The sequence below is a fragment of the Chlamydotis macqueenii genome, chromosome 18 (genome assembly GCF_036417535.1).
Source record: "Chlamydotis macqueenii isolate bChlMac1 chromosome 18, bChlMac1.mat, whole genome shotgun sequence".
Classification (NCBI taxonomy): Eukaryota; Metazoa; Chordata; class Aves; order Otidiformes; family Otididae; genus Chlamydotis; species Chlamydotis macqueenii.
Window position 1 is genome coordinate 8,135,785 of NC_141573.1, and position 14,794 is coordinate 8,150,578.

The window sequence follows — 14,794 nt, forward strand, 5'->3', positions numbered from 1 at the left end:
GGGTTCCTCCTGCACGCCTGCTAAATAGTTAGGCTCCATCAGTCCGGTTTGCTGCCGGTCCTGCTCTGACCCCGCTAACCTGAGCAGGAGCGGAGAGCAGCCAGGACTGTGAGGAGCGGGCTGTGGAGCTGGCCCAGAGAGGAAAACAGCACTCAGCTGGTTGGACATTTACTGGAGGGATTGCCAGTGCCATGCTGAACTGCGCTCTGCCCACAGCCTCTTGTAAAACCCAGGGGCTGTTGTGAAACAGCCACAGCTCGTGGCACAGATGGCCCCTCTGCCCTTTAAAGTCTTCCCTGCTTTTAAATCTGCACACTGGATAAGGATGCTCCAGAGCATTTGTGAACCCTGGCTTGGTCCCACCATGTCTGGAAGCAGGGGAGATGCCCTGACCCTCATCCTTGGCCACAGGGCCTGAGTGGAGGATGCCAGAGGAGGGGACAGTGGTGGAAGGTGCTTTCAAACCCCGCGACTCATGCAAAGCGAGCCCACGCGTTCCCTCATTGGGACGGCTGCAGGAGTTACCTTGGCTCGCTCCAGACTTTTTCGCTGATCATGGAATGCGGATGGGCTTTTCAGTGCTGCAACAGGAAAGAAAGAGGAGCAGTCAGCACAGGAGCGGAAGCAAGCAGCCACCAGGATATTCAGCAACAGCATTTTAATGAGTGCTATAAAAATAGCAACACAAACTAGCCGTTCTCTTTATTGCGCTGACTAAAAATAACTCGGGAAAGCTCTGGGAAATCCCGTGCTCTCAGCCAGTCCGTGGCAAGAGAGCAGGGGGGACGGGGAGCATGGGGAGTGCAGGAGGCACATGGGCAGGGAGGGGGTGCAGGCTTGGAAACGTAGTGCTCCACGGGACACGTGAGAGAGCAGAGGTGGCTTTTCACTGGAGTGCTTCCTGCACGTCCTGGAAGGCACCGCAGCCCCAGAAGACAGACCTGGGAAGAGCAACACCATGAGAGGGGACCTCACCTGCAAGCAAAATGTGCAGGTGTCTGGGGCTTGAGGCCAGGAGGAAAACCGAGAAGACCTGCCTTGCTCTTGGGGTCAGGTGGCCGCAGACCCTGGTGAGGGTATTTCAAGACAAGGCCCCGGAGCCACGCTCCTTCTTCTGTCTCTGACTACCCCTCCACTTCTCACTGGGCATCTGTCCTGTTCCCTGCCCAGAAGCATCTGTGTGACACGGGACCTCCCTGGGCAGGTGGCTGCCCCGTCAAGTAGCAGGCAGCAGACCATGCCCTCAGCATCTCCTGACACCAAGGAGGATTAACCCAGAGAGGCTCCCAAAAAAGGACGATGATCTCTGGCTCTTGGACCAGTGAGCACCAGTCCCATGGAGCAGGCTGTTTTGGAGTCATGGAGAACCTTGCACATCTCCTTGTTTACTCTGGATCAGTAGAAATAAGAGCAGAATTTGCATGGTGAAGGGGTTAATATTTCTGAGATCCTGCAAAAATTCTTTTCTGGCTGTGTAAGCAGGGAAAATTCACTGTTCCCATTGGGACAGGGAAGGTGAAGGTGTCCTGACCCACAGAAACTGCCTGCTACAACTCTTTGTTTGGCAATAGGAATTCCCTTTCCGTCTTCTGAATGGGATCCAATAAGGACAGAAATTATTTACACAAAGGACATGTTATCCTCCATCAGTCTAGAGGAGGATGAAGAGAAGACTGAGGGCAGCTGGGAAATGTTTGGGGCCCCTCAGAATCCACTTTTGGTGGGCAACACCCAGGGTGAGCCCCGTAACCTCCAGTGAATCACAGTAAAACACAGAAGGCGCGTTCCTGCTCCGAAAAGCTGACACACAGACAAGCTAGCGTTACCGTGCCATGCTCTGGTGAGCAGCCATGGAGACTTGTGACAGCTGGTTTAATCAGAAGCGAAATAAAATGGTGCACATGAGAAAATGAAGTTAGCGAGAGAGATGACTTTCACAGCCCTGCTCGTTGTGATGTACTGACACTGGGGGCATGCGCTGGGCATTGACCAAATGCTGTGCTAGTCGAGAGGAAAATGTTGCAGAATTTAGTCATTTACCAAGATTTTTTGGAGGAATTATGTGGATGCTGCAGTTTGTATTAGTCTGCAAAACAAATAAAGACATTGCTAGCACTGGTTATTCAGACGACTTGTCAGGGGATGACATGTCAGCTGGAAATGGCCGAAGGTCTGGAGGCAACAGGGCAGAGCTGCTGTGCTGGTGTTGATGATCCTGGGCCTATTGCCTCTAAGGTTTGAGTCAGAGGATGGGGTGGTGGCTGTGTAGAGCAAGAGGGTCTTTACTTCAAGCACAGCTATTTCTGTAGGGAGTAGGGAGAACCTCACAGTAGGGAGAACCTTGCCTTGAGGAATCCTGCAAGCTGCTCCCCCTCATTTTGGGTAGGTGAGCAGGGTCTGGCTGGGGCTCAGGGCAGGCTGAAGAAAGGTTAGTCCCCACGCAGCTCTAAAGCCCTAAAGCCTGCCCTTCTGCAAGTGACCCCACAGGGATGCTTTTGATTTTAAATGGTTTTGTTGGGTCTGTACCAGTTTCACTAGGGTAATAAAACTGCATGTGTTGTTGCATGAACTGGAAACTCCCTACTCAGTGAGCCTGAAGCCTGAACTGCATCTCCCCTTGCTTTCAAAGGCTTCTGCATACACAGAGTCACGGGACTCCGGGGACCTAGAGGTTCTCTTGCCTACCAGCCAGCGCCTGTCTTTACTTGCAGAGCCTTTCTCAGCAATTTTAATTATTTTGCCAGTCAGCTGTTCAATTTAAAACCCAAAAACATCTGACAATCAGAGTTCAGCTTTGAACTCGAGGTCCTGTACAATGCCTTTTGCACCTGAGCATCCTCTTTTAGGCAGTTTCCTGCCTTCTCCGGTGATGAGACCATCTGAAGGTTTTCTGTTTCTTAGAGGGATATCCAAGGGAGTGTGAACAGAGCTCAGGTATGTAATGGCATTAATATTTTCCAGACAAACCAAACACAGGCTGGGCTTTGGTAAGGACATCTGTTTCACTGCGCTGTGCTCAGGTAACACTCTTACTTCTCCCTGCAGTATTCTCTTGGATACCAAGAAAGAGCCATCTTCTTAGAACTTACTCTAATATTTCATGCTTATTGTACCATAGCTGCACTGCTGAACAGCTCAGCAGGCTCTCCATATAGCCACCAACTCCCCTTCCTACAAAGGTTTCTACAAGCCCTCAAAGCTTTACCCAATGCTATTCTGTTACTCCAACCTTCCATCTCTTTTTTCTGGTCTCTGTATAGAATGGATCAGTTAGAAAAACAAAGTTTTTCTGTCCTGGGATTATATAAGCAGAAAACATGTGCAATGGGTTGAAAACAATCCTCATGTGAAATCTGATGTGCAAAGTGGTATCAAGTGCATGCTCCATCTCACTCTTTCCATGGAGACCAGCAATGGCCACCCTTTCTCTTTCCTGACGGGTTATTCTCAACCACTGCAGGTTACAGCCATCTGGATTTATTTCTCGCCGTCCTGCAATGCATGTGAACTGCAGTCCTGTCCCAGTGCACCTCCGGGAGCCCACCTCATTTGCTGATCCTCAGAGGGAACCGGGCATGGGGAAATATGGTTCAAGACAGACTTGTTTTTCACAAGGTATGACTGCACTCACCCAAACCACGGGGAAGCTGGCTGCGGCTCCCACGTATTAAATGCTAACATCTGACACTTCCCCCGGAGCTCAAATCCAGCAGTTAAATTCTACATGTTTGTTTTTGTAACAGCAGAAGTGCCTTTTCTTCTGTTACTTTCATGAGTGAACTGTGCTCATGCTTCCCAACATGGCCTTCTTGGACAGAAACCAGACTGCAAGCTTTCAGCCTAGAAGCTGGGAGCATAAAGAAGCTGAGGGTAACAGGAAAATACCCTTCAGTTGCCATCAAATAACTTGGGCTCTGCAATGTGTAAGGTGTTAAGTGCCGGGTGCCGTTTGTTCCATGCACGGAGCCCTGCAGCGTCAGGTACCCAAACCTCTCAGTTGACGCCGCTGCTCCATACATGTGCAACGGGGTGTCCTGTGCCTTGTCTGAGTGTGGCCACTTTTTAAATTTAGCAGTTCAGGAGACATTAGACTTATTTCTAGCCACAGACTGTATTGCCAGTGCTTGCAATGCTAGCACAAAATGGATTTTGCTTAAAGCTCCAGCTCCTGGAGTCCTGGGATGGAAATGCTGCCCTTTGGTGGCAAGCAGCGTAAAATCTGAACACTTAGAGAAATAAACAGGAGAAAAATGAAAATAACTTGCATCTATCAGTCTCAAAACCGTGCAATCATTTTTGACAGTCATGAGTTTTGTCATCCTGCTCAAATTTTTTTGATGCTTGATGTTGGCAATACCGTGTTGAGGTGCCTGTTGCTGGCCAGTGTGGTCCTAGGAAGGCAACTGCAGGAGAAGGGCAGAGGGCAGGTCGGGCGCAGCGAGCAGTGCTGGAGCCATGCTCTCAGTGGGTTGATGTTCTGCTGTTTAGACAAGAGCTGCTCTACAGTCTTCCAGGTTAGCCAGAAGAGACAGAAGTGACACAGCCATTGGGAAGTTGTGATCTCAGCAGTGAGCCAAAGGGGCCCTTGATGAGACAGAAAGGATAATCCTCTCTCTGGGTCCCAGATGAGCACAGTCATGCACGTGAAGCTAGGTCAGGATGGAGTTATCCGTCGGGCAGGGCTGAGCTCCCAACGTAATTTCTCCAGTGGTGCCACAGATGTCACAATGCACCTGCATGTGCAGAAGGGGGGCATTTTTGTTCATGTACTTTTTGGGCTCTAGCATCTGGCTTTCTGATGCTGAATGTTGACATGATACTACTGGTCTGGAGCTTGTCCTTCAGGCTTGAATGCCAGGTTAGCAAGGATGAATGTGGTCAGAGAAGGGAAAGCATGGATGTCACCAGCCGTTGGAATGGGCCCTCTCTCCCTCTTCCTCTTTATCCGGGTCTGATCCTGCCACAGAGGTTCCTGACTTTTACAGGAGGACATGAGATTCTCTGCCCTTGCCTAATTAAAAAACTTTGTGAGTCTTCTGCTCAGAGCTGGATATGCTTGTCCTGCTACCATGACCTCTGGGACAGGGAGCTATGCCACTGAATTTTCAAATGGTGTAAACTATGCATCTCCCTTGACTTCAGTTCGAGCCCAAATGAACACAGCCCCTCTGAGCCAGGAGTGGGTGAAAAAGGCAGGAAAAGGTACTCACGTGGCATGATGCCTTGGTCTGCCAGCTGCTCGCGGGTTCTTCTCTGCTGAAGCCGTAGCTGTAAAACTGAGAGAGAGAGAGCGTGTGTCAGGAAAAGATGCAGGATTTTCTCGAGATACCAAAACATCTATCAGGGGGGATGTGCTGGGAGTCTGCGTGTGGCACAGAGACCTGGCACTGATCCCTACTGCTGCTGGACCAGCCATGGTGCAGCAGAGTGCTCCAGGCCAAGGAACACCATGACTGTAAAATAAATGTTCAAGGCGTGCTAAGAGCAGGAAGGATGAAGCTGAGAGTCAGGGCAAAAGCACTTGTCACTGCTATTGATAGTGCATGAAAGCCATCACCATGGTAGGGACACCGTGAGACCCTGTAAGCCAGCAGATTATGGCCTCAGAAGGTTTTTAAGCCTAAAGATCACACACATTTTTCAGTATTAGAAGAAGCCACTTCTCCAGGACTCTTGGACAGCACGAAGTGCTGGAAACAGGTACAGGTTTCACTGCCACAGCTCTCCCTGTGCTGGAATACAGGAGCAGCACTCAGGAACACAGATTTCCCAGATCCTGCTGCCTTCCAACAAAGAATGCACAATCTAGGGAAGCCTACTCCTGTCACAGCTTCTCCGTGCTCCAGCTACCAGCCTCTCCGTCGGCTCCTGCACTAAGCACTGCAGAGAGACCATCACAGAGGGGACCTGATATTATTCAATGATAATTCTGTGCAGGGAGAAAAGGTTTCCAATTTTTTTTTTCATGCTGAAAGACATAAATGCTGTGACCCAACAGTGACACAAGATGTTCTGAGCATGAGAGCTAAGCTCTTCTATAGGTAAGTGTCTCTGGGTAGGCCACACAACCTCCCCAGGATGAACAACCAAGCATTGTTCCTCTTGGGCAATGCTGTGTTTACAAACTTCCCGGCCCATTCTTAAGCCATAGGGCAAGGAGGAAAAGTTTATCCAGCCTTGTCTGTTCAGGACAAGCTGACAGAAAATTTGAGGACAGGTGTGTGCAAATGTTGATAATTTCCAGGAGCAGGCCAGGCTCAATGGTTGAAGCAGTTATTTCAGCCACTGAATACGCGTCCAGATCCAGTTCTCCTCATGCAGCAGCATGCATGTCTTGACTCCCAAACATCATCTCTGTGAAATTCCGAATCCTGTTGCAAACCATCTAAAGAAACGTAGCCATGAACAGTGTCAGACAATAACACTGACCATCTCTGCAGGAAGAGGTAAAGCAGCCCCTATTTTCGGCAGCCTCTGAGTCAGTGCTGCAGCTTGCAGCTCAGCGGATGCCAGCTCAAGGCTTGCACCTTTCCCTTACAACCCACAGTGCTTAAAAACAGGGCTGGAGGAGCCCCTGGCACCATTCAGACAACCACCGTTTAGCTGCTTCTTGGAGGGTACTTGAAATATGTTGAAGCTGTGTCTGACCCCATCTGCATTCCTGTCCTTTGCTCCATTTCTGGAGGCCTGAGCTCTGAGTACTGCCAATGACTCACTTAGAAGATGCTGTCACCCACCACATACAGGAATTTTTTTTTTCCTGAATATTCTTATTTTTCAAGGAAACCACTTTGCTTATACTTCAGAGGAACAGTTATGTTATGAAGAGTGATGGCTGGAGGACCACAGGTGAGACAATCTCGGTCCCACACCCCCAGCATCCCTGTTGTCTGTCTGCACCAGCTTGGTTGGTGAGAAGTAGCCCCAAGGGAGCAGCCATGCACACTGGTCACCCTGTGATACCAAGCTGTGCTGGCCCCATCAGCTGCCATCAACTGAGAGACAGCCTTGTTTTCAGCAGTGCTATCCCTCCCGTGGCACCCCATGATGAGAAATCCCTCCCTAGCCGACACGAGGCATGTCAGAGATATTCCAGTGGTTTTGCTCGTGAACATTTTCCTGTTAGAAGTGCTCCTCTCTTCCACACTAGCACCAAGTTCCATTTAGTGATACAGCTTCCAGAAACATCCTCGGCAGTTGGGCTGTGTCATCGGTGCTGAGAAGACCTCCTGGCCTCAGTCACAGCTGGCTCTGGTGGCCCAAGCTCTGAGCGCTACCCATGACATGCAGCCATGAGTCACCCCAGGAGCAGGCAGACGTGGTCTTCTGCTTCGATCTGTGGGGGCACTTGGAGTCCAGTGCTCAGCAATGGTCAGGTTGGGACCATCCGCGTGCCAGGGGGAGAGAAGCTGCCCAGTGGCCAATGCACATGAGATCCTTCGATTGTCCCAAGGTCCTGACAGGGCAGGAGCAGGGCTTGCTCAGTGGCAGGGTGACGTATCGCATGGGGTCTTTTCGGGGCTGTGGCCGTTGCTTGCAGCTGCGTCAGGAGCAGGAACCTGTATTCAAAGCAGGATGTCCAAATGGGCAGGGGGTGCTCTCTCCTGACCAAGCAACAGGCTGACATCAAGCTACTGATGTGCAGTCACCCAGAGCTGGGTGACTGGCCAGTCAACCTCCTGGGTGCCACCACTAGCAGGGTAGGGTGGTCCAGCAGAGCATCGTAGTGCCTGCTTTTCTGGAGCTGCTGTTTTGCAAAAACACCTTGGCCAGTCTCTGTCCTGAGCCCCTCCCTGGCTCTCAGCCCATCTGCTCTGCTGACAGCCAGGTGCCATGGAGTGGTTTCTCTGTAGCATCACATCTCCAGGCCCATGTTATCCTCTGACAACATGGTCTGTGTGAGACCTGCGTGAGCAGAGCCATAGCTGACCCAGCCATGGCCTGGCTGAAAATGGAACTGCTCTGGCAGGACAGCCGTGGAAAGCCCAGGTCACCCCTTTCCTGGCCAGGCACCGCCCGAAGGGGGCCCAGCCCAGCTAGCGTTACCTCTGTGTGTGATGCTCAGGACTTGCAGAGCAGGAGTTCTTTACCGTCTCCCAGACAGACGTGCTATGAATTTGTGTGTTATCGGGGAGGCTGCACGGCACTGAAAATCTCATCTACATTGGTGAGAACATCTCTAAACCCAGGTCCAGACCTGCAGGTGCCTTGGAAAAGACATAGGAATGCACTTGGTCGGCAAGGAGCCCAGACAAAAGAGGCACAGATCACCTCTAACGAACAACCATCTGTGAAATCGCTCCTTATAATGTGCGACCTCAACCTCACCATGTTCCTGAGAACAAGCTGTCACAGTCCTCCTTGGAGCAATCCCTTCAGTATCCCCATGAGCAGCCTGTACATCCTTCTCCTCAAGCACATGAGGAATGTTTAGATCTGTGCTATAACCCATACCTGACTGCCAGAGAAACACGCACCTGTCAGCTGAACCACTGAGGTGTAAGATGCTGGGAAAACAAAACCAAGCACAAACCCATCTACATCAAGTCAGTGTTTTACAAAAACTTCACAAAATCACAAAACAGTGTCATTGGTTACAGGGAGGCCATGGTTTGAACACACACACACACTGATTGTGAGCTGTACAAGTTCCTGGTCTGAAAGGAAACACAGGCACACACTTTATCTTTGGACACTGAGAAAATGAAAATAAAGGTTCTGCCAAAATGCTTGGCTTACCACCCTACCAAGACCTACTCTCCTCTGCCTTTAGTAACCTGCTGATTTTGGTCCAAATCACTCTCTCCATCAGAAATAGACAGAATAAATTTGTCTGTCAGCTTGACCCGCTTCATTCAAGCCCTACGTCCTCTCCTCCATACAGCCAGGCAAGTCTCCTCTGCAAATTCACACCCACGTGTCCACAATTAGGCCTGGGTTTTACCCCATACCAAGCCCTGCAGAGCCATATTTAGAGTGTTAAACTTTCACTTCTCACCAATTATCTGAACTACCACTGATGTTATGCAGATGTTGGCCTTGTAAACCCTCTTGCCATATCGCTAGACAGAAAAGGTCAGAGTTAAGGTTAAATCTGCATTTGCCAGCTTTGCGTGTCCGATGACAACACTTCTCCGCTGCTGGGGTACAAGTGGTTTGTATTCAAAGCAGGAGATGATTTCACACAAATGAGCCTCTGGGAAGAGTTAAATACGTTTCTGGAACGGCCCTTAGATGTCCTCGTTGATTTAGTGCAATCTCATTGATAATTGGAGCGCATTGGATAGCATGGCAGGCTTGAAGAATCATCATTCCTGCAAAATTTGTCAGGATGACCTCAGATCGGTATATTTATCTTTGGCAAAACAGACAAAATCCTCGCACACAAATCCTCGAGGAAGGGGAGGGGGAACCTGAAGGCCTGCAGCGTGTGGGTGATTTGATCTATCTCCTCTGGAGCGGTACCTGGTGCCCTGCACGGGGGCAGCTACTGTCTCTCCACACTGCACAGCTATGCTGGTCCTTCACTGTGGGCCACTGGAAAGAGAAGAGCAGGAGAAAACACTGTGGGACTCAAGGGGAGATTGCTGGGCACTGTGTGAAAAAGCCACCGACTCCACCAGATCACCCTTTCCTGGACAAAATCTTCCTTTTTTCTTTCTACTGATGCTGCCACGTGGAAGCCAGAGGCTGGAAAGCTGACCCTCGAGACATTTTGGGAGGGACACGTATGTACCACCATCTCCTAGTTGCCACCTCCTTGTCCCAATTTCTGCCAGCTGCGTGCCATGGAGATTAAACGGATTCTGAGATAAGGAAACGACAAGCACGTAACATGTCTCTAGCACCCTTTAACACACACATAGCTCTTTCAGCTGCACTGTGCACAGTCCATGGAGAAACAGAAGAAGTTTAGTTACTAAGATTTGCCTCAGCCCTCACTAACATTGGCCTGGGATCCTTCAAAAGGGATTCAGACTCATCATGAGTCACGGAGAACAGCTAATCCTTCCCAAACCTGGGGAGCAAGCAAAGCCTGACACCTGCACGAGACCGTTTCCAAAGCAGCGGCGCATCATGAAGCACAGCTCCTTGGGGCTTGGCGTTTCAGGGTCTTATCCTTCCTGGCTTGTCCTTTGCCGCAAGCTACACGGCTCTCCGTGTCAACTGCTGCCATCCCGTAGTGTGTCACAGCCCCTGAGCCGTGCAGGGGGTGGGTGGTTTGGGATGTTCATCCCTCTTCTGAGTGAATGGAGGACAGTAAATCAGAGCGCTGCACCTCCTGCCATCCTCGTGAGGCTTTACAGCTCCCAAAGTCTGTGCGTGGAGCAGGGACACCAAAGGAAACTCTGTCTCATAGCGACTTCACACATAAAATAGATTCGATCACTTCAACCACGACATGTTAGCATTTTTTCTCTATTCCCCATGTTACTAAAAATCCAACACAAACTGAAAGCAGCATTATTGATTTATCTGCATCCCTCAGCATCCCTCTTTCCTCTGTCTCTCAGACTGCGATGACCATGGTCGTGCTGTGGCAATGTCCCGCGTTACCTGCGGCCGTCCCAGCAGTGGGGAAATTGGAGGCGCAGTCTCACATTTGGGATTTTGGAAAGCCCAACTCAAGCATAATAAATAGGCAGAGAAATCTTGTTGAACAGGAAATCTACCTTTCACCAGGCAATCTTGAGGGGTGGCAGTTGTGGGAGTAAGTCATGAACCCAAGAATGCCCCACAAATCTACTGTCCCAGAAACGCTGAAAGGCACGAGAATTTGTAGACACAGAGACCCACAAAGTTTACTTTTACTGGAGAATCATTTGAAAAATATGTTTAGAGATCCCACTGTTGGTTCCATAATAAAGCCAGCTTACAAATAAACCAGAAATGAGCCTGAAAAACAATACTGGTTCATTTGAAAAGAATGCAGGGAGATGTAACAGAGCCCGTCCTCCTCTCCTCAGAAAGGTGGCAGTGTTGCTTTGGAGTTGCTCGAGGAATTGTTGCAGACAGATTTTTTTTTCCAAATGAACAGCCATGTACCATAATATACCAACAAAATCTAAGGAATGACTTAATCTAATGAAATGTAAGATCAGAGCGATATGGAAACCACACCAAAGCCCTGGCCTGAAGGTTTGTATAATCCAGCCAGACTAGGACACTTGTGTTTGCACACACACTCTTGGGTTTTCAACCAACTGCCAACTCTGTATTTGCTGAGAAAACAAAGTTTAAGTTGACCACCCAGCTATCTAAGAGATCCTGATAACACCACTCATGTTTACCATCAGTATCATAAATCTAATTTCATTATCTACAGCGCACGAGCAGGCAAAAACACACACGGCGTGAGTGACGTGCCAAACCGGGTGCGTGTTCCAGTGTGACTACCCCGTCTGCTTTACACGGCACACGCAGCTGGTTTGTCTGAACATCCTGACAGATAATATTCCCGGGGACAGCTTCACCTCTGGGAAGGTCAGAGAAAGCTCCTCGAGAACATTTTTTGACGTTCCCATTAATATTACAGTACGTTAGGTTCATTAAAAAAATTACAAGTAAAGATACCCGCTCACGAACATGGCATACTTACTATAAATAAAGCCCGTGAATAAAGGCATGGATATCCAGCAGCGGGTCAGATTTAGCAGTGACCGTCCCATACTTCACCTTCACTCACCTTCACTCTCGCTGAGCGTCCTCGGAGAAGCCCCTTACCGGCGCTTCCCCTAACTTACAAGCCGGAGGCATGTTTTACTCGCAGCCCCTCTGAGAGTGGCAATCAATTGTGTGGCTCTGGTTTTATTTCTCTGATGATGTCACTTTAAATACTTTTCATGTTCCATTTGTTATTTTTACTTCTAAAAATGACGCATTTCTTCAAATTCATTTTTCTCCAATTAGTCACAACTTAATGGAACCAAGTCAGCTGCCTGCTTGTCAGAGAGAGCGGCAGGCCCGTCTTCACCGCAATTATCGCAGACGAACCTGCGAGAGCACCTGGAATACACAGACGGCCTTAGGTACCTTGTTTATCCCGGATGCCTTTTTGGCTTCCTGCCCGAATCCTTTGCAGCAGGGCCAGGGCAGGAGACCCGGGAACTGCAGTTTTACCAAAATAAACTGCAGGCATAAGTTGAAGACAATGAAAAACCAGGGGGAAAAAAAAAAAAAAGCAACAGAGAGGAAGGAAGATGCGTTTCTCGACTTGCGGAGTAGCCTCTGTAAGAGCAAAGCCGTGACAGCTCTGCGACCCCCTGAATATTTTGCTCGCATGCTGCTTCCAAACATTTAATGCAAAACAGTCTGTGGCTACAGCTTGCCGGAGAGAGAAGTTTTAAGAGAAATCTCAAGGTTTCCCCTACCTGATCTGAACTTGCTCCGAATCAGCAAGGAGTGCTCAGACCCCAGAAGTGTCATGGTGACTCGGGGACCAGATCCAGACGCCCCTCACTTAAACCATTAACTTCCTCCACAGAGAAAAGCCGACCAGACCGCGGCTACTGCTCAGGATTCATCCAGCCCTCCTGGACACTCTGGGTGCTTTTACGGCCGGCTGGCAAGAAGCGGCAAGCGGCTTTGAAAAGATGTGGTCCCATCCAGCAGTGACCCTCCAGAGACACCAACCGCTGCCCTGTGCTGTGTTGGACCGATTAACGTGGAGCTGGCGGGAGCCTCCTCCCGCCCGGAGTTTACTACCAGCAGCTGGGTGTCCTGGCTGATGTCATCGTCTAGCGGGGAGCAGCGACTATCGGAAAGGGTCTTAGCAAAGACAGAAGTTTGATATCTGATACTAATTACTACCGGCCCTACGCAGCCAATCAGGGCGCTCCCCGGCTCTGCAGACTTTGGGAGCAGCTCAGAAATATCAACAGAGCGAGGGCTTAACTCTTTGCAGCGTGGTGCAAGGCGGGCCCCGCCACCTCTGGCTCCCACGCCGGGATGGCGAGTGTGGTTTTGGGGTCTGCGTGCCCCTAAGATGATGGAAGGGTTGGGGTCAGGGCAAGCGTCCCGGGCGAGGGGACGGGTGGGTGTGGGTCCTTCCATGTGCGTGCTGTGTTGGATGCCCTTCTTGCCAGGGAGCCAGAGGACGTGGCTACTCGGCAAACGGAGCTGTGACTCCGGCCACTGCTCCTCTCCACCGGTTTGTCTGGATGCTGGTGCACAGAGCAGGTCCTGAAAGTGAGCACAGGGGTGCTCAGGTGTTTCGACTGCACTTCCCTCCGGCAGCCCAAAGCCGTGCTGCTTGGTGCAGACCTCTGTCAGTAAGTGCTGCATCCCTGGGATTGTCCACCCGAGATGCTTGCACATGCTGTGGCTCAGGTAGCACGTGCCGCAGGCACTCAGAACATGTCCTGCTGGTACAGACAGACACTCAGAATAATGCCAAATGAGTGAGGCAGGGATAAACCTTGACTTAAAGTTCCCTGTGCTCCAGATGAGCACTCGAATCCCAAGGAGGCTGGGCACGGCCATGAGCTGGACGTTGCTGCAATGAAACATGCTTCTCCACCTGCCAAACATTCTCTCAGAGAAGAAAATATTTTTGCAAACCATTAAAGTAAAGAGATGCAGATCCTTTGAGTCTCCCCATCCCCAAGCTCTTGTCTGGTTCACTTGAGGTAAGTGGAAGGAAATGAACTGACGGCACCTTTTCCCTTGTGACACCAGTGGTACAAGCGAACCTACGTGAAGGACAGGTCTCAGCTTCTCTGACACATAGGTCTCACCCGGGAAGCTGCCTAGATACCTGCTTGATCATAAACATCTGCCTGAAAACTCCTTCAGTCCTAGTTTGTTGTTTTATAATTTTTTGGGTTATTTGGGGTTTTTTTTGGTTGTCATTATTTTTGCAGGGGTTTTTTTTTGTTTGTTTTGGTTTGTTTTCCTTAATTCATTTTCCTTGTCAGCTACAGCCTCTTGGCTAATGACAGTCCTTCCTCTGAACTCCCAGATCCCAAGAATCAGCATTGGCACTCTGCTGAATGACACCAAAAATGAAAGGGAAGGGCAGGAAGATTGAAGTGTCTACCAAGGGGCTCAAACCGCTACATATGATCTCATCTAAAAACTCACATTCTGGTTAAACCAGAATTTTCTTAAGAAGGCTGAGGAGAAACTCTGTGTCAGCAGAAACAACATCTCAAGATCAAGATGATCTTGCTTATCTGGCACTTCTCTCCATGTGGCTCCATGTCCAGGTGGTGTTGGAGCCACTGCTTTGAGAGCATGAGGTGTTCTGAGAAGGCTACAGAAACTACACTGGTTGCTGTAGTAGTCGCTAGACTGTGCTTAGCAGCAGAAAGGTGTTGCTTTGAATATTTCGGAGTTCTGCAGTGAAGAGCTGAAAGACATTTTCTTCTCCCCCCTCCCTCCTTCCCTCCCTCTCTCTTTCCTCCTCCAGCGAGTATCACTGTCCAAACCTCGCAGGCTCTCGGTTCACTGTCTACTCTTGTTTCTCAGGAGGTGACGCAACCTCTAAGAGAGGACTTAGCTCCACAAATGACTCAACCACTGAGTTCACAGTCCAGAGCTGGTGTTGCCCTGTGCTCGTCCTTACATGAGAGCCAGCCTTGACCACGTGTATTATTGATGTCCTCAGGAAACAGAGGCAAGTTGTCTCCCGTAAACCTCAGACTAGAGGCAAAGATCGCACCACAAATACTGAGCCATTTGCCTGGAGGCTATCTGCTTTAGATAGCCCAGAAATAATAAATCCCTCCACAAGGTCTTCATGTGTTTCCAGAGCTCGCACTGCCCAAGCCCCGACGTGTCTTGGACCAGTCTG

The 14,794-nt window shown here is 49.9% G+C and overlaps 1 protein-coding gene across 6 annotated transcripts in view; it reads right to left on the bottom strand.

Annotated features, from left to right (window-relative positions):
• MYOCD (myocardin) overlaps nt 1–12,692 on the bottom strand; it is a 33,998-nt gene extending 21,306 nt beyond the window's left edge. For 3 of the 6 annotated variants that reach the window (XM_086762454.1, XM_086762453.1, XM_086762451.1), the window contains exons 1-3: nt 11,600–11,724; nt 5,211–5,276; nt 526–581 (exon numbers count right to left, since the gene is read on the bottom strand). In XM_086762454.1, the coding sequence (XP_086618580.1) occupies nt 526–581; nt 5,211–5,276; nt 11,600–11,669 (192 nt within the window). In that variant the 5' untranslated portion in view covers nt 11,670–11,724. Of the gene's footprint in view, nt 1–525; nt 582–5,210; nt 5,277–11,599; nt 11,725–12,371 lie in introns of those variants that run through there. The other 3 variants (XM_086762455.1, XM_086762452.1, XM_086762457.1) reach the window with 2 other exon arrangements.
• Between the last annotated feature and the right edge of the window lie 2,102 nt (nt 12,693–14,794).